The 23,867-nt window shown below is 40.5% G+C and overlaps 1 protein-coding gene across 2 annotated transcripts in view; it reads right to left on the bottom strand.

The window, feature by feature from the left end:
- The window catches only part of Kcmf1 (Potassium channel modulatory factor 1), a 205,560-nt gene that overhangs the window by 72,706 nt on the left and 108,987 nt on the right, over positions 1-23,867 (bottom strand). The window contains exons 5-6 of one of the 2 annotated variants that reach the window (XM_071665279.1): positions 17,975-18,069; positions 10,694-10,883 (exon numbers count right to left, since the gene is read on the bottom strand). In XM_071665279.1, the coding sequence (XP_071521380.1) occupies positions 10,694-10,883; positions 17,975-18,069 (285 nt within the window). Of the gene's footprint in view, positions 1-10,693; positions 10,884-17,974; positions 18,071-23,867 lie in introns of both variants that reach the window. The other variant, XM_071665278.1, reaches the window with a different exon arrangement.

The raw sequence follows: 23,867 nt of genomic DNA, 5'->3' as shown, positions 1-23,867 counted from the left end.
AGGGAGCGGGGGGCTGGAAATCCTCCCCTCTCGTTTTTTTTTAATTTTCCAAAAGAAGGGACAGAGAAGGAGGCCAGGTGAGGATATTCCCTCAAAGGTCCAGTCCTCTGTTCTTAACGCTACCTCACTAATGCGGGAAATGGCGAATAGTATGAAAAAAAAAATATGTATATATATATATTACTTAATTTTTTTTTCTATCATACTTAGTTGCCATCTTCCACGTTAGTGGCAGAGGTATGTGATGCCTCCATGGTTGTTTAATTTGTTTATGGATGGGGTTGTTAGGGAGGTGAATGCAAGAGTTTTGGAGAGGGGCAAGTATGCAGTCTGTTGTGGATGAGAGGGCTTGGGAAGTGAGTCAGCTGTTGTTCACTGATGATACAGTGCTGGTGGCTGATTCAGGTGAGAAACTGCAGAAGTTGGTGACTGAGTTTGGTAAAGTGTGTGAAAGAAGAAAGTTGAGAGTAAATGTGAATAAGAGCAAGGCTATTAGGTTCAGTAAGTTGAGAGACAAGTTAACTGGTAGGTAAGTTTGAATGGAGAAAAACTGGAGGAAGTGAAGTGTTTTCGATATCTGGGAGTGGACTTACCAGCGGATGAAACCATGGAAGCAGAAGTGTGTCACAGGGTGGAAGAGGGGGCGAAGGTTCTGGGAGTGTTGAAGAATATGTGGAAGTCAAGACCATTATCTTGGAGAGCAAAAATGGGTATTTTGAAGGAATAGTGGTTCCAACAGTGTTATATGGGTGCGAGGCATGGGCTATAGATAGGGTAGTGCGGAGAAGGGTGGATGAGTTGGAAATTAAATGTTTGAGGACTATATGTGGTGTGAGGTGGTTTGATCGAGTAAGTAATGAAAGGGTAAGAGAGATGCATGGTAATAAAAAGTGTGTGGTTGAGAGAGCAGAAGAGAGTGTGTTGAAATGGTTTGGTTACATGAAGAGGAAAGATTGACAAAGAGGATATATGTGTCAATGAGGGGAGGGAAGAAGGAGAAGCGGGAGACCAAATTGGAGGTGGAAGGATGGAGAGAAAAGATCTTAGCGATCGGGGCCTGAACATACAGGAGGGTGAAAGGCATACAAGGAATAGAGTGAATTGGAACGATGTGGTATACCAGGGTCGACATGCTGTCAATGGATTGAACCTGGGAGTGCGAGGCGTCTGTGGAGCCTGGATGTGGAAAAGGAGCTGTGGTTTTAGTGCATTACACATGATAGCTAGAGATTGAGTGTGAACGAATGTGGCCTTTGTTGTCTGCCCCCCTCTCACCTTTCTCATGCCACAGGCATCCTTTGCACAAGCCATCACTGCTTTCCTAAATACATCCCATTCCTCCACCACTACCCTTTAGTCATTTGCTCTCATCTTTTTCCATTCTCCACTCAATTTCTCCCGGTACTTTCTCACACAAGTCTCCTTTCCAAGCACACTTACTCTCACCACTCTTTTCACCCCAACATTCTCTCTTCTTTTCTGAAAACCTCTATAAATCTTCACCTTCGCCTCCACAAGATAATGATCCGACATCCCTCCAGGTGCACCTCTCAGCAATTTAACATCCAAAAGTCTCTCTTTCACGCGCTTATCAATTAACACGTGATCCAATAATGCTCCCCAGCCCTCTCTCCTACTTACATTTTTTTTTTTTTGCTTTGTCGCTGTCTCCCGCGTTTGCGAGGTAGCGCAAGGAAACAGACGAAAGAAATGGCCCAACCCACCCCCATACACATGTATATACATACGTCCACACACGCAAATATACATACCTACACAGCTTTCCATGGTTTACCCCAGACGCTTCACATGCCCTGATTCAATCCACTGACAGCACATCAACCCCGGTATACCACATTGCTCCAATTCACTCTATTCCTTGCCCTCCTTTCTCCCTCCTGCATGTTCAGGCCCCGATCACACAAAATCTTTTTCACTCCATCTTTCCACCTCCAATTTGGTCTCCCTCTTCTCCTCGTTCCCTCCACCTCTGACACATATATCCTCTTGGTCAATCTTTCCTCACTCATTCTCTCCATGTGCCCAAACCATTTCAAAACACCCTCTTCTGCTCTCTCAACCACGCTCTTTTTATTTCCACACATCTCTCTTACCCTTACGTTACTTACTCGATCAAACCACCTCACACCACACATTGTCCTCAAACATCTCATTTCCAGCACATCCATCCTCCTGCGCACAACTCTATCCATAGCCCACGCCTCGCAACCATACAACATTGTTGGAACCACTATTCCTTCAAACATACCCATTTTTGCTTTCCGAGATACTGTTCTCGACTTCCACATATTCTTCAAGGCTCCCAGAATTTTCGCCCCCTCCCCCACCCTATGATCCACTTCCGCTTCCATGGCTCCATCCGCTGCCAGATCCACTCCCAGATATCTAAAACACTTTACTTCCTCCAGTTTTTCTCCATTCAAACTCACCTCCCAATTGACTTGACCCTCAACCCTACTGTACCTAATAACCTTACATACATATAATTATTTATATCTCTTTTTAAACCAGGTATTCCCAATCACCAGTCCTTCTTCAGTACACAAATCTAGAAGCTCTTAACCATTTCCATTTACAACAATGAACACCCCATGTACACCAATTATACCCTAAACTGCCACATTACTCACCTTTGCATTCAAATCACACATTACAATAACCTGGTCTCGCGCATCAAAGCTGCTAACACACTCACTCAGCTGCTCCCAAAACTCTTGCCTCTCATGATCTCTAGTCTTAAACACATTATTAATCTCCTTCCAAAGCATCTTTTCATTCTCCCTAAAATTTAATGATACTCTCTCACCCCAACTCTCATCTGCCCTCTTTTACAACGCTTACACCTTCCTCTTGACCTCCTATTGCTTTCTTCAATACATTTCCCAGTCATATGCACTCCTTCCTTGTAATTAACATCCAAAGGCCTCTCTTTTCTTTTTCACTATCAAAATCTTCATCCCACTTCATCCCATCACTCACTACCCTTTCTAATCTACCCACCTCCCACCTTTCTCATGCCAGATGCATCTTTTGCCATGCAATCATTACAAAATTTTAAGAGACTATTTTTCCAATCTCAATTTCATCAGAAGTGTCATCATTTAAACACTAGAGAAATAAACTAATACTTCTAAAATCAATGTAACCCTTATTTCACTGCTCAGACAATCATGAGCATTCATCAGTCACATACAACATGGAAATATGCAGGACTGCAGAATTCTTAGCTTGATTTCACCAAATACCAAGAAAGCACACAAGCACACCCAAACAAACATTTGACACTACTGCACAGGAGGCTAACTAAGAAGCTGGATCACCAGGCATGAATAAGAGGGTTAATCCTTCAGTGGACAGATTCCTTCACTAGAAGGGAACAAAAAAAGACATGTCTGAGGTGCCTTCTAAAAATGGGCAGAGGTCACCAGCTGAGAGACAGAGTTCTCTCAGTAATCATGTCTATGTAAATGACTTGCCTGAAGGTATGGATTCTTACCTGAAGTTACTGTAAATGATGCAAAGGCCATGAAAGAAGTGAAATGTGAGAAAGATCACATCACCTTACTAGAGGAATTAAAAAGACTCCAAAGTTGGTTAGATAATCTTTTTCATCCTTCTCCACCATCCCACATTAGTGAGATAGCACCAGAAACAGATGAAGAAGGGTTGCATTTGCTTACATCCATTCTCTTGCTGTCATGTGCAATACACCTAAATCTCAGTTACCCATCCACAGCCAGAGTTCATAGACCTTTCATGGTTTCCCCTGGCTGCTTCATATGTCCTGGTTCAGTACACTTACAGAACATCACCCCATGTAAACTACATCATTCCCATTCACTCTATCCCATGCATGCATTTTGCCCTCCTGCATGTTCAGGCCCTGACCACTAAAAAATTTTCACTCTGTCCTTCCGTATCCAGTTTAGTCTCTCCCTTCTCCTTTTCCCCTCGACTTCTGACAAATATATCCTCTTTGTTAAGCACTTCTTACTCATTCTCTTGATATGTCTGAACCATTTAGGCATACCCTCTTCAGCTCTCTCAAATCATATTCTTCTTATACCACTCCTCTTACCCTTACATGAATAACTTGATCAAAGCACCTCACACCCCATGTTGTTCTTAAATATTTCTTTTAAACACATTCATCTTCCTCTGCATATCCTCACCTACAACCCATGACTTACATCCATACAAAATCGTTATAATTCCTATACATTCAAACATACCCATTTTTGCCCTTCCCAACAATGCTTTCTCTTTCCACCCATTCCTCAATGCTTCCAGAATATTCATCTCCTCACCTCTGCTTCCATGGTTTCAGTCACTGCCATGTCAACTTCCTCGTATCTAAATCACTTCCTCCAAATTTACTCCATTCAAACTCACACTTCAACTAATCTGGCCCCCAACCCTGCTAAACATAAACCTTCCTTTTGTTCACCTTTACTCTTAACTTCCTCCTTTCACCTACTCTCCAAAAGTCAGTCATCAACTCTGGTGTATCTCACTTGATTCAGCCATCAGTACTATGGCAACAGCAACATCAACTGACTCACTTCCCAGGCCCTCTCATCCCACATAGACTGTATATTCATTCCTCTCTCCAAGTCCTTGCATTTTCCTCCCTTACCAACCCATCCATAAATAAATTCCATGGTAACATCACACACCCTTGCCACAGACCAAACTTCACCTGAAACCACTCACTCTTCTTTCTTCCTACATGTACACATGCTCTAAACACTTGACAAAAACTTCTCAGTTTCTAGTAATTTTCCTGCTACACTATATTCATAAGACCTTCCACAAGGAAACCTAATCAGCCCTATCACATGCTTGCAACTGACACACAGATGCCACAAAGAGATCCTTTTGTTTCTCTCAAGTATTTCTCACACACATTCTTCAAACACCTAATCAATGCATTCTCTATCACTCCTGATACCACACTGTTCCTCCCTACTCTGATGCTCTATACATGGCTCCACCCTTTCAATCACCACTCTCCCATACAGCTTACCAAGCACACTCAACAAACTATCTCTGTAGTATGAACACTGACCTTTGTCCCCCTTGCCTTTCTCCGCGGGCACTATACATGCAATCCACCAATCCTCAGGCACCTAACCATGATCCATACATACATTGAAAATCCCAACTAACTAATCAACAACACAGCTGCCCCTTTCAGAAGAAATAAAACTACAGTATCATCCCCTCCAGCTGCCATGCATCATTTCATCTTATGCAAGACTTTCATCATTTCTCTTTAACAAACCACTTTCCATGACTCTTTCCCTACCCCAGCCATCCCATCATCAAACACATTCAACAATCCTTCAAAATACTCACTCTTCCTTACCTCATTCCTACCTGTTACCACTTCCCCATTTGCCCCTTTCACTAATGTTCCCAACTGTTCTCTTGTATTTATCATACCATTAACTTTTTTCAAAACATCTTTTTGTTCTCCCTAAAGTTTACTGGTAATCGAGAATCGCTCATCCCAAATCACGTCTGTTCTCTTTTTCAACACTTTCAACCCTTTCTCTTGATCTCCTGCTGCTTTCTCTTGTACATCTCCCAATCATTTGCATTTCTTTATTGTAATTACCACCCCTACACCTCTCTTTACTATTTTGCTTGCAGCTTTACTTCATAATCCCATCACTCACTGCCCTTTCTCACCTGCCCACCTCCAATCGTCTAAATGTCATCTGCTTCTCTTGCACACGCCAGCACTATCTCTGATGCCTGTTCCCTCCAGAAATCCAATCAGGGGGTGACCACATGCCTACCCCGTATACATCATTCCTTGCATTCTTCCAAACCTCTTCCACTCTGTCTCCCCATGTCACAGGTGGTTTTGCTCTCACACCAACTCCTTTAGTCATACTATCATACACTCTCCTTGCAAACTCCCCTTTTTGCATTCCTTCCACATGCCTAAAACAACACAAAGTATTATGTTTCATTGACCATATCACTCAAAAAATTATTCCCTTTGCATTTCCTGCCATATCAAATCTCTCATACACCCATTCATTTCTCTCTTCATTCCATCAAGTCATAATACATGCTCCTCTCAAACAGCTTGTTTCAACAGCCTAGATTCTTGACATCTGTGATGCATCCCAGGTCCGTGTCTGGGTTAAGAAGGTTACCCTGACCCTTAGTCCTTTCTTCACTTCTACACTTACATCTCTACTATTCATTATTCTATTATGGGACCCAACTTGTATTGCTTTCTCCCTTACCTCTCCTTCCATATCAGAAAACTTACCCACGATAGCTGCTAAATATTCAAATTCTGTCACTTTTTCCAGTCTCTCTCCCCTCTATATCCACACCACAGTCTAGTACACTTTCTTCTTTCACTCTTATTTTCTTTCAGTCAACATTACTTTATTCTATTCACATTTGCCTTCAATCACCTATTCTTACACACATCATAAAACAAACCTACATTGTTCTGAAACTTCTCTTCACTCTCAGCAATACACACAGTATCTTCTGCAAACAAGCTTGTCACCAGCCACTAAACCTCACCACCACATTCCATTCCTATATCCCCTTTCCCTAGTTCTGCATTTATCTCCTTATCCCTCTATCCGTAAATATGTTAAAAAGCTACAGAGGCATCACACAATCCTGCCTCATACCCACATGCATACAAATACTTTCACTACCCACATGTACACAAATACTTTCTCAACTTTCTATCCACTTTTAAACATGCATTTGCTACCCTATAGAGGGCTTCCACACCATACAACATATATATCCTTTATACATATGTTTATCTACCTATATCTCTGATGCCCAATCCCTTTGGGAACTCCCTCAAGGGGTGGCCATAGCAAAAGAGTCTCCTTAACTGACGAATTCAAGCGCTGCTTCTTAGCCTTTTAATGCCTCACCCTTGACAGGACACTAACAGAGGGCAATTCTATAGCAGCATTTCCAGAGGCTCCTACCTAATGTTCCTACAGACTACTTCTACCTGACTTACTACTACTACCTAATGAACATATCTAAATGTCCCTATCTATTACTACTATCTATTGCTCCTATCATTGTCAAAAGGCAGGGCTAGCACACAGTACTACTCATGAAAATCTAGTTACGAAGAATGAGTTGTTTCAGTTAAGCGTTGCCATGAAATGTGTTATGTGGAACAAGGAGAGATTATATGCTTGCGAGAGAATATCAGCAGTCCACATGTAGGTTAAGCAGATGAAAAACACAACTACCTGGATTTCAGGAGCATAACTTGATGACACCTAAAGTGATGACTCACCATGCAGCCATCACTAACCTTCCTCATACCCATGTAGGTAGCACTGTTAAAAAACCTCCCTGGTCAATGGCTGCCTACCACCTACTACCTACCATCCTCAATACACCCCATAAAGCATTTCACTCAACTGTCAAACACTTTCTCTAGATCCATATAAGCTACATACAGCTTCTTAGCTTTTGCTAAATACTTTTCCATAGTAATTTTCACCACAAAAATCTGATCCATACATCCCTTATCTTCCCTAATACCCCTTACTTCTCATTCCCTCTCCATTAATCACTTCCATCACTACCAATCAACACTCTTATACTGCTTCCCTAAATATCTCCCACTCCTCATCCTCTCCCCTCGCTTTATTTACTTTCACCTTTTGTCATTCTACACCCAATCTCTCCTAGTATTTCTTCAAACAAGTCTATTTTCCAAGCTCACTTACTTTCATAACATTCTCCTCACCCATCATTTCCTCTTTTCTGAAATGCCCGAAAATCTTTACTCTTGCCTCCACCAGGTAATGGTCAAATGTCCCACCAGCTGATCCTCTCAACTCATTCACATCCAAGTCTCCCTTTTGCTTGCCTATCAATTAGTATGTAATGCAAGAGTGCCCTCTTACCATGATTCCTACTCATCAATGTATACTTATGTTTTATGACCCTCCAATCACCATCCCTTTTTCAGTGAATAACCCATGTCCCCATTATACCATTAATTGCCACATTACTCACTCTCGCATTTAAATCACTCATCACTAATAACCAATCTCTAGCATCACTGCTGAAAAACTCACTTGACTGTTCCCAACACATTTGCCTCTCATTTTCCTCCTCACAGTTCAGTGCCTGAGCATTAATAATCTATCATCTCGTGCTACTCAATATCATTTTCGTCTACATCAGTCTGGAGCTCACTTTCCAATACTCAAACAATCCTACTCCTAAGCTCTTGCCCTCACATTAACCTCTGACTTTACCCTAAAGATAATTCCAAGCCATTCTTCACCTTTACCCTTGAGCTTTGTTTCACTCAAACCCAGAACATTCATGTTCCTTTTCTTAAAAATACTACATATCTGTCCCTCCTCTCTCATTCTAGTTACATCCACACACAATTAGACACTCTAGCCTGAGCCTTCGAGGAAGATGAGCACTCCTCACTTGGCTCCTTCTGCTCCATCTTTTTGAAAAGAACATGGATAGTTTCCAGCCCACCACTCCTAATCCTCTTAGTAGTCTTCTACAACATGCAGGGAATATGAAGGGACAATGCTCTCTCCCCAAACCAATGTACAATACTGAAAATGGGACAAAGTGAAAGAAGGCCTCAATCAAAAGTAACTATCAGGAATCAAGCTTCTGGATTCTAGTGCAAGAAGGATTTTGGAAATCGATTTCATCCCTAACCGGTTGCCAGAGTCCTAAGACTGGAGAACTAAGGAGACAAACTGTCACTTAGTATACATTACAGTAGGTTTTCAAGTACAAGGACAGGGAATTATTTTGCAAGCTGTTCATATCTTACAAAGGGCTAACTAAAATATTCTCAAGTTTCGTCACTACACATGAAAGAGTGTAATGAGCTGAAAGAGAAGGTCCAGAGGAGGGCAACAAAGAGGGTCCTAGAATTAAGAGAAGTCAATAACAAAGAAAGGCAAGAGGCTTTAAATTTGAAGAGCTTGGAAGAGTGAAGAGCTAGGAGTGACATAGACACAAGTTTCGTCACTACACATTAAAAAGTATAATTAGTTAAAAGAGAAGGTCCAGAGGAGGGCAACAAAGAGGGTCCTGGAACTAAAAGAGGTCAGAAATACAGAAAGGCAAGAGGCTTTAAATTTGAACAGCTTGGAAGAGTGAAGAGCTAGGAGTGACATAGTCACAACCTTTAAGTTTCTAAAACTGATGATATGGACACTGAACAAGAGATAAAAGGATTGAACAACCAGATGACATAACCCGTACTTAAGCAAGAAACTTGCAGAAAAAGATGTAAAGTACTTTCATAGTATAACAGTGGTAGATATATGAAACAGAACAACTGAAGATATGCTTAAAATAGACTGTATACAAAAATCTAAGATGTATGATAAAGGAGAATGTTCAAGGGATGGAGCTCGGGTGTAAAACTCCTTCCATATACAGTTCAACTATGTAATTACACCATAATTTAGACACCTGAGTTATAAGGATAGGCTAAAGGCTCTAAATATTCTTAACTTGAAAGGGAAAAGTAAGGGGTGACCTGTTCACTATCTAAGTTTCTTAAACAGGTCAATAATACAGACAGAGATCAGTTTTTCAAGAGACAAAGGGATAGAGCAACTAGGAAACATAATGTGAAATTAAGCAAGAAACATTCATAAAGATGCAAAGAAGTACTTTTACGGTGTAAGAGTGGTGGAAAAATAGAATACAATTACTGAGGGCATGGTTACAGCAGACAGAATGCATAAAATTAAGCGTGTATGATAACGGAAAATGTTCAAGAGATGGGGCCAGACAAATATAAAACTCCTGTCCTATACAGTTCAAATAAGTAATCACAAATAGGAAATAATACATGATGAGCTACCTGACATATTTAAGAGAACATGCAAATCCATGCATACAACTTAATTTCCATACTATACTGTGAAGGAAATATATTCCAAGAATAGCAAGCTAGAGTGCATTAAAAATGTGTAATACTTTTAAAGGATTTTATAATTTTTCATCACACTGATAATGAAAAACTTGAAGCAAAAGAACCCCAAAAGACCAATAAAGCAAATGGTGATGGAAGTAAACTGATTCAAGCTAGCCAACAATTACAGTTAACCTTTATCCAAGTAGGATGTTGATACTATCAGCAACACTGACACCATGATGAACTAAACAAGCTAACTTTATTCTTTTTGGGGAAAAACTTAATACATTTAATAAAAAAAAACTGTTGGCTTAAGCATGAACTGAATACACCCATCATAGAATAAGAAAAAAGAAGAGTAAAAATCATACTTAAACTACCTACCCTCTTCCATGAAAAAATTCTTTAGGATTTTAAGAAAATAGAATTATCTCTATTAGGAAATAAAATAAACAGGATCCTTTGAACATGACATATGATGCAAAAAGACACACATCAGAGCACATACTTTGTATAATAAGATAATAAAGATATGAAATCTGATATTCAGAGATTAAAAGATGGAATTTGAACCTCTAAGCTTAATGTAGGGGATGTGAAAACCCCATGTGAACTGGGTTCAAAATAAAACATCCAAACCAGCATGTGGAAGGTCCAGAGGATATTCAGGAGGCTCAAACATGTTGCAAGGGATGAAAACCATCAACTCCTCAAGCTCAGAGCACTAAAGGGTCTAAAGACCTGGCTGGTTGGCTGGCCGGCTACCTGCTGCCGTTCTAACTGAATCTGCAACTGCTGCAGCTGAGAGGCAGCAGAAGAGTTGTTGTCACTTGCCGTGGCTCGACGCACTCCCGATAGCTGAGACAGTAACTCTGCGATGGGATCCATGGACTCTCGAGACGATGGAGAAAACAGGCCACTGCTGACACTCCTACAGAAAATTAGAGAAAAGCAAAGTCATCATACAACTAGATTACCTATGAACAAAATCACCTGAGAAAAAAAAAATCAAGGTAAAATATACATAGCTTAATATTAAGGACAAAAATCTTTTTGGTACGCACACTGAACTTATGACTTGAGATAGTGACTGGGTGATGAAATTAATTTCTTTGATACTTAGATTCTGAAAAAAAGAAAGGAAAAAAAAAATACTGATTATTCATTACCATCTCCCTCATACAGAGTAACCCCTGCAACATCTACAACACAATCCTAATATATCATCAAACACTGAACAGTATTTTCAGTTATTCTTTTACTATGCAGGACTTCTTGTTTATGTTCTCTATCAAAACCTTTTCCAGTACACCACCTAATATAAATATGGGAGTCAAATAATTTCTACATAAAATTTACTCTTTTTTCAACTTAAACAATTTTTGTCTCCATTATTGTCAAAATCAACAAAGAAAAATTAAGTCTTTCCTTATAATATGCAACTGAGTATCTCACAAGAATAAATTTCTTGTGCATGTACCATTATCAGAAAACAATAATAATTAGCAATGAAGATCCAAAAACTCATATTCTTTGGTCAATTAGCTAACATGGGTTACCTGTACTAATAAACATTGGGAAGAGGATATGCATACACTTAAAAACTAAGTTCTTTTGATACATGACCACCAAACTGAGTTGCTCCTTCACGTCTGTCTACACTTACATCCATGAAAATTAGTGGGCCAAAGATTATATTAACTATCTACTTTTAGCTAATATGTTATTTCCTAAAATCTAACATGCAGTCTCTCCCCTACTCATTCCTATCTTTCCTTTACTATACAGACATTCTTTGCAAAAACTTCCTTTCAGCCTTCTATTTTCTCTCTCTCTTCCCTTTTTCAATGCCTAAACTTTTTATGTTAAAAGCTCCAGACATGGGAAGATATCCTCATTAAGGTCAAATTCTATATGGAGGACAAGATACAAAAAAGAAGTTAAGATCAGTTGTACTTTTATGGTGGAAAACTTCTCTTTTAAATGAGTCTGGTTGTAGTTGTGAAGAACAAGAAAAATTAAAGAATGACAAAGCTCAACATTTCATGAAAGATGCTGACTTTACAACAGTCCACCCCTATGTTACTAAGGCCACACAATAAATATGACACAGAGGCTTATTAAGCACACAGTAGTCTACTAAACAGCAATGGCATACAAGCAGCCAGCTCTAAGGAGTGAAAACTGATGAAATGTCTATAAAAGAGAGGAAAGAGAACCAAAGGCAAAACTTAAGAAAAGTGGCTTCATGTTCTGACTGAGAAAGTTTAGTAGTTCACTTAATAGTTGACTCTATTAAATGAATATGTAATGCACCAGCTATAATACACCCTAAGTGTCCGTAATAATCCTTTTATCTGGGGGAAATGCTCCAAAAAAAACCTCTGGCATCTGAACAAGACCCACCATTTAATTGGCAGTCTCAACCTTTCATAATGTGGGGTTTTCAAGAGACATTAGACATCACAGTGAAACCAATTCATCTGCGATGAGCAATTGAATTATAGGGCCATCAAAGGAATTGGGAAAGGATGGTGATGTAAAGATGATGTAAGGGAATAAGAAGATATGAATAACAAGTTTAAAACTGTTTTCACAGGAGAAGATGCCAAAGCCCTAACACCAGTAAAATGAAATGAAGAGGCTTTAAAAAACAGTGATAAATCTAGAAATGACATTAACATGATGCAAGAGGTCCCAGTGGTGTGCATGATCAAGTATATGTATAAAACCACTAGGAAATTGAAACACAATAAGTTTGCAAGTGCACTTTCGCATTGTGATCACAATGTCAGAGAAGATACAACAATGAAACAGAAGACATAGAACAGTCAGCTGATAAACCAAGAAAAGATGTACCCTATATGCCACTGGTAAACAAGCATTACTGGTAGAGTCGAGAATCAGACTAAGAAAGGCCACATCCATTCATACTCACTTTCTAGTCATGCGTAATGCATGGAAACCACAGCTCCCAATCCACATCTGGGCCCCAAAAACCTTTCCATGGTTTAACCCGGATGTTTCACATGCCCTGGTGAATTCAGTCCAATGATGGCACATTGACCCCATTACACCACATCATTCCAATTCACTCTATTCCATGCACACCTTTCAACTTCCTCCATGTTCAGGCCCCGATCACTCAAAATCTTTTTTTTACCCCATCCTTCCACTTCCAATTTGGTCTCCTTCTTCTCCTTGTTCCCTCCTCTCACAATCACACTCTTTTCACTTCCAAAGACTTCAAATAAACTTTCATTACTTGAGCAATCAAACCACCTCACACCACATATTGTTCTCAAACATTCCATTTCCAACACATCAACCCTCCTCCACAAAACTCTATCTTTAGCCCATGCCTTGCAACTATATAATGGTTGGAACTACTATTTCATCAAACATACCTATTTTGCCCTCCCATATCACGTTCTCTCTTTTCACACCTTCTTCATTGCTCCCAGATCCTTTGCCTCCTCCCCCACACTGTGACTCACTTCTGCTTCTATATTTCCATTTGCTGCTAAGTCCACCCCCAGATATCTATAACAGTTCACTTCCTTCAATTTTTCACCATTCAAACTTGTTCCTCAACCATGCTGAACCTAATAACCTCGCTTTTATTCACATTTACCCTTAACTTTCTCCTTTTGCAAACTTCCAAACTCAGTCACCAACTTCTGCAATTTCTCACTCAAATCAGCCAACAGTATTGTATCATCAGCGAACAACAACTCACTTCCCAGGCCCTCTCATTCCTAACAGACTGCATACTCACCCCTCTCTCCAAAACTCTTGCATTTCTCTCCCTCACCACCCGAACCATAAACGAATTAAACAATCATGGTGACATCACACACCCCTGCTGGAGACCGACCTTCACTGGGAACCATTCACTCTCCTCTCTTCCTACTCGTACACATACCTTACACCCATGATAACTTCTCACTGCTTCTAGCAGCTTTCCTTCCACACCATATATTCTTACGACTCTCCACAAAGCATCTCTATTTACCCTACAATGTGCCTTCTCAAGATCCATAAATGCCACATATAAATCCCTCTGTTTTTCTAAGTATTTCTCTCATATATTCTTCAAAGTAAACACCTGATCCACACATCCTCTACCACTTCTGAAACCACACTGCTCTTCCCCAATCTGATGCTCTGTAAATGCCTTCACCCTCTCAATCAATACCCTCACAAACAATTTACCATGCATACTCAAAAAACTTATGACTCCACAGTTTGAACACTCACCTTTATACCCTTTGCCTTTATACAATGACACTATACACACAATCCTCCAATCATCAGGCAATTCATCATGATCCATACATAAAATGAATATCTTTACCAACCAATCAACGAACCAGTCACCCCCTTTCTTAATAAATTCAACTGCAATTTTATCCACTCCTGCCACTTTGCTGCATTTCATCTTTTGCAAGGCTTTCACCTCCTCTTCTCTCTTCACCAAACCATTCTCCATGACTCTCTCAATATTTGCCACAGAATCATCAAAAATGTTTAACAATCCCTCAAAATAATCAAATGTTATCACAACCCCTTTCACACCCTTCACCAAAGTTCCCATTTGTTCTTCTGTCTTTTGGACATTATTTACCACCTTTCACAACATCCTTTTATGCTTTGTAATGTTTAATGATATTCTCTCACCCCCAACTCTCATTTGCCCTCTCTTTCAACCCCTGCACCTTCCTCATGCCCTCTTACCAATTTTTCTTATACATCTAATCATTTGAACTCCTTCCTTGCAAGTAGCCTAAACACCTCTCTTTTCTCTTTCACTCGCAACTTTACTTCATTCCACCACTCACTATCCTTTCCAAACTGCCCACCTCCTAATATATCAACCGAGTCCTACACATACTGCTATTCCAGCTATTCACAAGAGCTCTTAGAATGCCTTAATTCTTCACCTTTGTGTGACACTACTCTTTCATTCTATCTTTCCCATAATCATTCTTAATGATGATAGTTCATCGAGTTCTACACTAATAAAACAAACTTCTGGCAAATAGGTAAAGCTGACAAATGGTTTGGCAAATACACTAATCTGACAAGCAATACACAATCTACAAAATCAACAGTGTTGGCATTTATTTTGTTACGGACCATAAAAAATATTTTTTCCTAAAGGAATACACATGCTATAAAAATATCACAGGCCAAAAGTAAATGGGGATCACATATATATCAATTTCCATTCATTATTTATTATACCTGATCACCTTTTCCCACATCAGTGAGGTAGTGCCCAGAAACAAAGAAAGACCCATTCACTCAATACATAAACATATACACATACATGCATATACATGTACATTTCTTTTTTTTTTTTTTTTTTGCTTTGTCGCTGTCTCCCGCGTTTGCAAGGTAGCGCAAGGAAACAGACGAAAGATATGGCCCAACCCACCCCCATACACATGTATATACATACGTCCACACATGCAAATATACATACCTACACAGCTTTCCATGGTTTACCCCAGACGCTTCACATGACCTGATTCAATCCACTGACAGCACGTCAACCCCGGTATACCACATCGATCCAATTCACTCTATTCCTTGCCCTCCTTTCACCCTCCTGCATGTTCAGGCCCCGATCACACAAAATCTTTTTCACTCCATCTTTCCACCTCCAATTTGGTCTCCCACTTCTCGTTCCCTCCACCTCCGACACATATATCCTCTTGGTCAATCTTTCCTCACTCATTCTCTCCATGTGCCCAAACCATTTCAAAACACCCTCTTCTGCTCTCTCAACCACGCTCTTTTTATTTCCACACATCTCTCTTACCCTTACGTTACTTACTCGATCAAACCACCTCACACCACACATTGTCCTCAAACATCTCATTTCCAGCACATCCATCCTCCTGCACACAACTCTATCCATAGCCCACGCCTCGCAACCATACAACATTGTTGGAACCACTATTCCTTCAAACATACCCATTTTTGCTTTCCTGCTCTCTCAACCATGCTCTTTTTATTTCCACACATCTCTCTTACCCTTACGTTACTTACTCGATCAAACCACCTCACACCACACATTGTCCTCAAACATCTCATTTCCAGCACATCCATCCTCCTGCGCACAACTCTATCCATAGCCCACGCCTCGCAACCATACAACATTGTTGGAACCACTATTCCTTCAAACATACCCATTTTTGCTTTCCGGGATAATGTTCTCGACTTCCACACATTCCTCAAGGCTCCCAGGATTTTTGCCCCCTCCCCCACCCTATGATCCACTTCCGCTTCCATGGTTCCATCCGCTGCCAAATCCACTCCCAGATATCTAAAACACTTTACTTCCTCCAGTTTTTCTCCATTCAAACTTACCTCCCAATTGACTTGACCCTCAACCCTACTGTACCTAATTAACTTGCTCTTATTCACATTTACTCTTTCTTCTTTCACACACTTTACCAAACTCAGTCACCAGCTTCTGCAGTTTCTCACATGAATCAGCCACCAGCGCTGTATCAACATGTCAACATATTTTTTATATTTTATATATTTATTATACTTTGTCGCTGTCTCCCGCGTTTGCGAGGTAGCGCAAGGAAACAGACGAAAGAAATGGCCCAACCCCCCCCCCCATACACATGTATATACATACGTCCACACACGCAAATATACATACCTACACAGCTTTCCATGGTTTACCCCAGACGCTTCACATGCCTTGATTCAATCCACTGACAGCACGTCAACCCCGGTATACCACATCGCTCCAATTCACTCTATTCCTTGCCCTCCTTTCACCCTCCTGCATGTCAACATATACATACACATAAACCCACCCACATATGCATGTACATACATAAACACCCTCACACATACATATACATACACAGACATATAAACACATGTATATATTCATACTTGCTGCCTTCATCCACTCCCGTCACCACCCCTACTCACATGAAAAACAGTACCCCCCTCCTCCCCAGGCGTGTGCAAGGTAGCGCTAGGAAAAGACAACAAAGGCCACATTCGTTCACACTCAGTCTCTAACTGTCATGTATAATGCACCAAAACCACAGCTCCCTTTCCACATCCAGGTCCTCCAAAACTTTCCAAGGTTTACCCAAGGCAATTCACATGCTTTGGTTCAGTCCACTGACACTATGTCGACCCCGGTATACCACATCATTCCAAACCACACTATTCCTTGCACACTTTTCACCCTCCTGTACGTTCAGGCCCCAATTGCCCAAAATCTTTTTCACTCCATCCTTCCACCTCCAATTTGGTCTCCCACTTCTTCTTCCCTCCACCTCTGACACATATATCCTCTTTGTCAACCATTCCTCATTCTTTCTCTACATGCATACAGACCATTTCAAGACACCCTCTTCTGCTCTCTCAAACCCACTCTTTTATTACCACACATCTCTCTTACCCTTTTATTGTTTATGCGATCAAACCACCTTACACCACATATTGTCCTCAAACATTTCATATCCAACACATCCACCCTCCTCCGTAAAACCCTATCTATAGCCCATGCCTCACAACCATATAACATTGTTGGAACCACTATTCCTTTAAACATACCCATTTCTGCTCTCCGAGATTATGTTCTCGCCTTCCACACATTCTTCAATGCTCCCAGAACTTTAGCCCCCTTCCTCACCCGGTGACTCACTTCCGCTTCCATGGTTCCATCTGCTACTACGTCCATTCCCAGATATCTAAAACACTTTACTTCCTCCAGTTTTTCTCCATTCAAACTTAGCTCCCAATTAATTTGTCCCTCAACCCTACTGAACCTAATAACCTTCCTCTTATACACATTTCCTCTCAACTTTCTCCTTTCACACACTTTACCAAACTCAGTCACCAACCTCTGCACATGTAAATATTCATACTATAATTCTTCTTTAAAGAAATTTATCCTTAAAATATCTAAGTGCAGTAAAGCTTAATTCTAATGACAAAATTTTGTGTGTATTAATACTGCTCACTGCTATTACTTACCCAAAGGTCATGTTACGTCTTGCAACACCCCTGCTAATTCCACGGCCTTGATGAGGTATTCTACGGACACCATGTCGGGACCCAGATGGCTCATCGTAAGCAAGTTAAGGGAATATTTGCAATTTCTTCTTTTTAATACTTACAGGAGAAACATATAACTCAATACAAAATTACTGCAGGCTCTAGCAACAAACCCTTTGACTGTTATACATCAAGCTTACCCTCAGGATGAGGATTTCCCTTCACAAGAGTATTCTATAGATGTACCAGTAAAAGGGAGCTTTTCATATGTATCTACCACCTCACGACATAAAGATGATACATGCTATTTACCTAGTGATGAAATACCATTAGTGAAAGAATCTTTGTCACATACTTTATCCTTTCTTATTGTGCTTTGTAAATCATCGGGTGTATAAACAATTATTCACAGTGTTGAACTTTAGGACAAACACAAAAAAGTGCTCTTAAAGTTCTAGCTGAGGAGGGCAATATATATTACTTATGAGAATGGCTTCAGAAAAAATTAAATCCCTAAGTGAGAAAGCTAAGGGAAAGTACAAAGATACGTTACTCAGAGGCAGCGTTTAGACTGAAAAGCTGCTAAGAGTATGCTACTGCTAGCTCGCCGACTGAAAAAAGGACATTTTGTGGTACTGATGTGGGGAAAGTTGCAAAAGCTACAATGAACGAGGATGCTTCCTATATTGTTAAGATACACTTGCATATGAGGGTACTGTGAATCCCTCTGTTTTGTTTGAAAAAATGAAGGTGTAAATGGAGCTATTAGCCCCATGATGAACTGGATTTCCTTAAAGTGACAAATCAAAAATAAGGTTATGTAAATGTGGAAGCTTACACTCACACAAAGATGATAAGAAGATAAGCATATGGTGTTAATGTGTACATGTCTCAACCATTTCAAGATGTACTAACTGGACAGTTTTTTCCTTCTGACTTCATACCTCTCCAAAAAGATGGATCTGTTTGACATAATATTACCAACAAGGATGGGTTTTTCAACACCTCACATTTCACTGGGTTATCATTTGCCTTTCTGGTTGATCAGTCGCAGCTTTCTGATGAATGTCACTAGATGGAAGAAAAAAGTATCTGGATGATGAAATTGTCTTTGCCAGTACATATTGAAATCTTGCTAGTTGATAAATTTTCTTGCTCCCATGCAAGACCTCCCATGCAGGGCCTTTTCTTTCTAGGAACTTCTTAAGACCCATGGTTAGTTACTGGAAGAGAAAAAATCCCACTTGGCACTGAAAATGTCATTAAATACTAGGACAGCGAGCAAAAGTTAGCACTCCTCCACTCTCAATACCACAGGGTGGCTGAGGTGGCAAATCTTGCAATCTAACTTCTGAGACTGTGCCATGTTTGCATACATAGAGATCTCCACCGTAAGTGAGTAATAGGATTTGCTATGTAAATAAAATGGGATGCGTGAACACCTCATTCTAAGTGGAAATTGTTGTATTTTTTGCACTGTTTTTATTCAGACACCCTAGCCTGAGTCTTTTTTAGGAAAAAAATTTCACTGGTCCTTCTCTGTTCATCTTAGAAAGTAACAATGAAGAAAAGTAGGTTTTCCAGCTCTCCATACCCACTTCTTTTAGTTGCTTTCTATGACATGTAGGAGATAGCTTTGTAACCCTAGGACCCCACCTATAGGGTCCTGCAGCTTTGAGGCTGTTCCACATAGGAGTAGGGTAAGAAGGTCTCTTCTAGGGCAGGAAGGCCCTTGACTATACTGTACTCCTTTTGTAACTTCTCACTCATGTTGCTACCACATGGAGGCAGAGTCTGGGAACACCCATAGGAGACATGTGGAGGGTTATTCTTTTTACCCAATCTCCTTAATCTATCTCCGGTATACAGTATGTGATCATTTACTACTCCTCTGACCCAGGCAGCTGTCTTTTCTTTCTGCCTCATTAACATGTGGACTACTGGCATTCTGTCGACAAACATACAATCTCTCCTTGTCACATGTACCACTTAACAATGCTTTACTCATGCAGCTCATTCTTCATAACTCTAGATGTTCCTGCGGTGAGCACAATGCACTAGCTCTGCCTTTTAGCAAAATGTAAGTGCAGAAGATAGAAGTGGTAGACAGGAACATTTAGGCAGGATTATCAAGTGGAAGCATAAGGTAGAAGTAGTAGATAAGAGCATTAGAAGCAGTCATTAGGAACATTAGGGAGAAGGCTCTGCAAACACTGCACTGGACTTGCCCTCTGTCAGTGGCCTGTTATGGGTGAGGACCTAAAGACTAAGAAGTGGCACTGGAGTTCTTTAGTTATGAAAACTCTGTTGCAGTGGCCACCCCTCTGAGGGAGTTCCAATTGGAACTGGCATCAGAGATATAAATAGATAGATAGATAGATCGAAAATTACAAGATGAATTCCTTCACACCACTAAAAGAATTCCTATTAGTAAGAGATGTAATACAAATAAAAATTTTTGAAGGCATTTTCAGATCTAAATCACTAAATATAGCATATATACACTTTCATGGTGTCTAATCAATGTCAGTGTAGCATATTTCAAGAACTACTGCTTAATGTATATGTTAAGACTAAGTAAAATTAAATAATCAAATGAATATCATACATAATACAACTACATGTAGTGATCTAGCAATTTCCAGCAAGCTTGGCTATCTTACATCTTCACAAACTCATTTCTTAACTATTAAAACTGAAAAAGATGTCATTCTAGTTCTTGCCCTCTTTTTTCAATATTCATTCAATTAAGATGGGTTTTGATACTTTTTGTGCATCTCCCAAGAAACAGTAATAATGAGTAGTAGTATTTTGCTGTTTCATGGGAAAAAATGGTTAACATCCCTCCATTTTCAAAAGCCATGATATATTCCTACCTCAACTATTCTATAATCATATTCATTTACACTAGATCGCCATTTCCTGTGTCAATAAGGTAGCACCAGGAAACAGATGAAGAATGGCCCATCCATTCATATACACACACACAAATATATACATAAATGCCCATATATGCACATATACATATCATTTATTATCATATTGTACTTAATCGCTGTTTCCCGCATCAGTAAGATAGCACTAGGAAACAGGCGAAGAATGGCCCATCCACTTGTATACACACACACACATTTTTTTTTTTTTTTTTTTTTTTTTTGTCGCTGTCTCCCGCGTTTGCGAGGTAGCGCAAGGAAACAGACGAAAGAAATGGCCCAACCCCCCCCCATACACATGTACATACACACGTCCACACACGCAAATATACATACCTACACAGCTTTCCATGGTTTACCCCAGACGCTTCACATGCCTTGATTCAATCCACTGACAGCACGTCAACCCCTGTATACCACATCGCTCCAATTCACTCTATTCCTTGCCCTCCTTTCACCCTCCTGCATGTTCAGGCCCCGATCACACAAAATCTTTTTCACTCCATCTTTCCACCTCCAATTTGGTCTCCCTCTTCTCCTCGTTCCCTCCACCTCCGACACATATATCCTCTTGGTCAATCTTTCCTCACTCATTCTCTCCATGTGCCCAAACCATTTCAAAACACCCTCTTCTGCTCTCTCAACCACGCTCTTTTTATTTCCACACATCTCTCTTACCCTTACGTTACTTACTCGATCAAACCACCTCACACCACACATTGTCCTCAAACATCTCATTTCCAGCACATCCATCCTCCTGCGCACAACTCTATCCATAGCCCACGCCTCGCAACCATACAACATTGTTGGAACCACTATTCCTTCAAACATACCCATTTTTGCTTTCCGAGATAATGTTCTCGACTTCCACACATTTTTCAAGGCTCCCAAAATTTTCGCCCCCTCCCCCACCCTATGATCCACTTCCGCTTCCATGGTTCCATCCGCTGACAGATCCACTCCCAGATATCTAAAACACTTCACTTCCTCCAGTTTTTCTCCATTCAAACTCACCTCCCAATTGACTTGACCCTCAACCCTACTGTACCTAATAACCTTGCTCTTATTCACATTTACTCTTAACTTTCTTCTTCCACACACTTTACCAAACTCAGTCACCAGCTTCTGCAGTTTCTCACATGAATCAGCCACCAGCGCTGTATCATCAGCGAACAACAACTGACTCACTTCCCAAGCTCTCTCATCCCCAACAGACTTCATACTTGCCCCTCTTTCCACACACATATATTTATTTATTCATTCATTTATTATACTTTGTCGCTGTCTCCCACGTTAGCGAGGTAGCACAAGGAAACAGACGAAAGAAAGGTCCAACACACCCACATAGACATGTATATGCATACACGTCCACACACGCACATATACATACCTATACATTTCAACGTATACATATATATACAGACACAGACATATATACACATGTACATAATTCATACTTGCTGCCTTTATTCATTCCTGTTGCCAACCCGCCACACAGGAAATGACAAACCCCTCCCCCCACATGCAAGGTAGCATTAGGAAAAGACAACAACGGCCCCATTCGTTCACACTCAGTCTCTAGCTGTCATGTGTAATGCACCAAAAACACAGCTCCCTTTCCACATCCAGGCCCCACAAAACTTTCCATGGTTTACCCCAGATGCTTCACATGCCCTGGTTCAATCCACTGACAGCACATCGATCGACCCAGGTATACCACATCGTTCCAATTCACTCTATTCCTTGCGTGCCTTTCACCCTCCTGCATGTTCAGGCCCTGATCACTCAAAATCTTTTTCACTCCATCCTTCCACCTCCAATTTGGTCTCACACTTCTCGTTACCTCCACCTCCGACACATGTATCCTCTTTGTCAATCTTTCCTCATTCATTCTCTCTATGTGACCAAACTATTTCAAAACACCCTCTTCTGCTCTCTCAACCACACTCTTTTTATTACCACACATCTCTCTTACCCTTTCATTACTTACTCGATCAAACCACCTCACACCACATATTGTCCTCAAACATCTCATTTCCAGCACATCCACCCTCGTCTGCACAATTCTATCTAAAGCCCATGCCTTGCAACCATATAGCATTGTTGGAACCACTATTCCTTCAAACATACCCATTTTTGCTTTCCAAGATAACGTTCTCGACTTCCACACATTCTTCAATGCTCCCAGAACTTTCGCCCCCTACCCCACCCTATGATTCACCTCCGCTTCCATGGTTCCATCCGCTGCCAAATCCACTCCCTGATATCTAAAACACTTCACTTCCTCCAGTTTTTCTCTATTCAAACTTACCTCCCAATTGACTTGTCCCTCAACCCTACTGAACCTAATAACCTTGCTCTTATTCACATTTACTTTCAGCATTCTTCTTTCACACACTTTATCAAACTCAGTCACCCGCTTCTGCAGCTTCTCACATGAATCAGCCACCAGCGCTCTATCATCAGCAAACAACAACTGACTCACTTCCCAAGCTCTCTCATCCACAACAGACTGCATACCTGCCCCTCTTTCCAAAACTCTAGCATTCACCTCCCTAACAACCCCATCCATAAACAAATTAAACAACCATGGAGACATCATGCACCCCTGACGCAAACCTACATTCACTGAGAACCAATCACTTTCCTCTCTTCCTACATGCACACATGCCTTACATCCTCGATAAAAACTTTTCACTGCTTCTAACAACTTGCCTCCCACATCATATACTCTTAATACCTTCCACACACCATCTCTATCAACTCTATCATATGCCTTCTCCATATCCATAAATGCCACATACAAATCCATTTGCTTTTCTAAGAATTTCTCACATTCTTCAAAGCAAACACCTGATCCACACATCTTCTACCACTTCTGAAACCACACTGCTCTTCCCTAATCTGATGCTCTATATATGCCTTCACCCCCTCAATCA

This window comes from Panulirus ornatus, chromosome 1, assembly GCF_036320965.1.
Source record: "Panulirus ornatus isolate Po-2019 chromosome 1, ASM3632096v1, whole genome shotgun sequence".
Taxonomy (NCBI): domain Eukaryota; kingdom Metazoa; phylum Arthropoda; class Malacostraca; order Decapoda; family Palinuridae; genus Panulirus; species Panulirus ornatus.
This window is presented reverse-complemented; position numbering and strand designations above follow the sequence as displayed.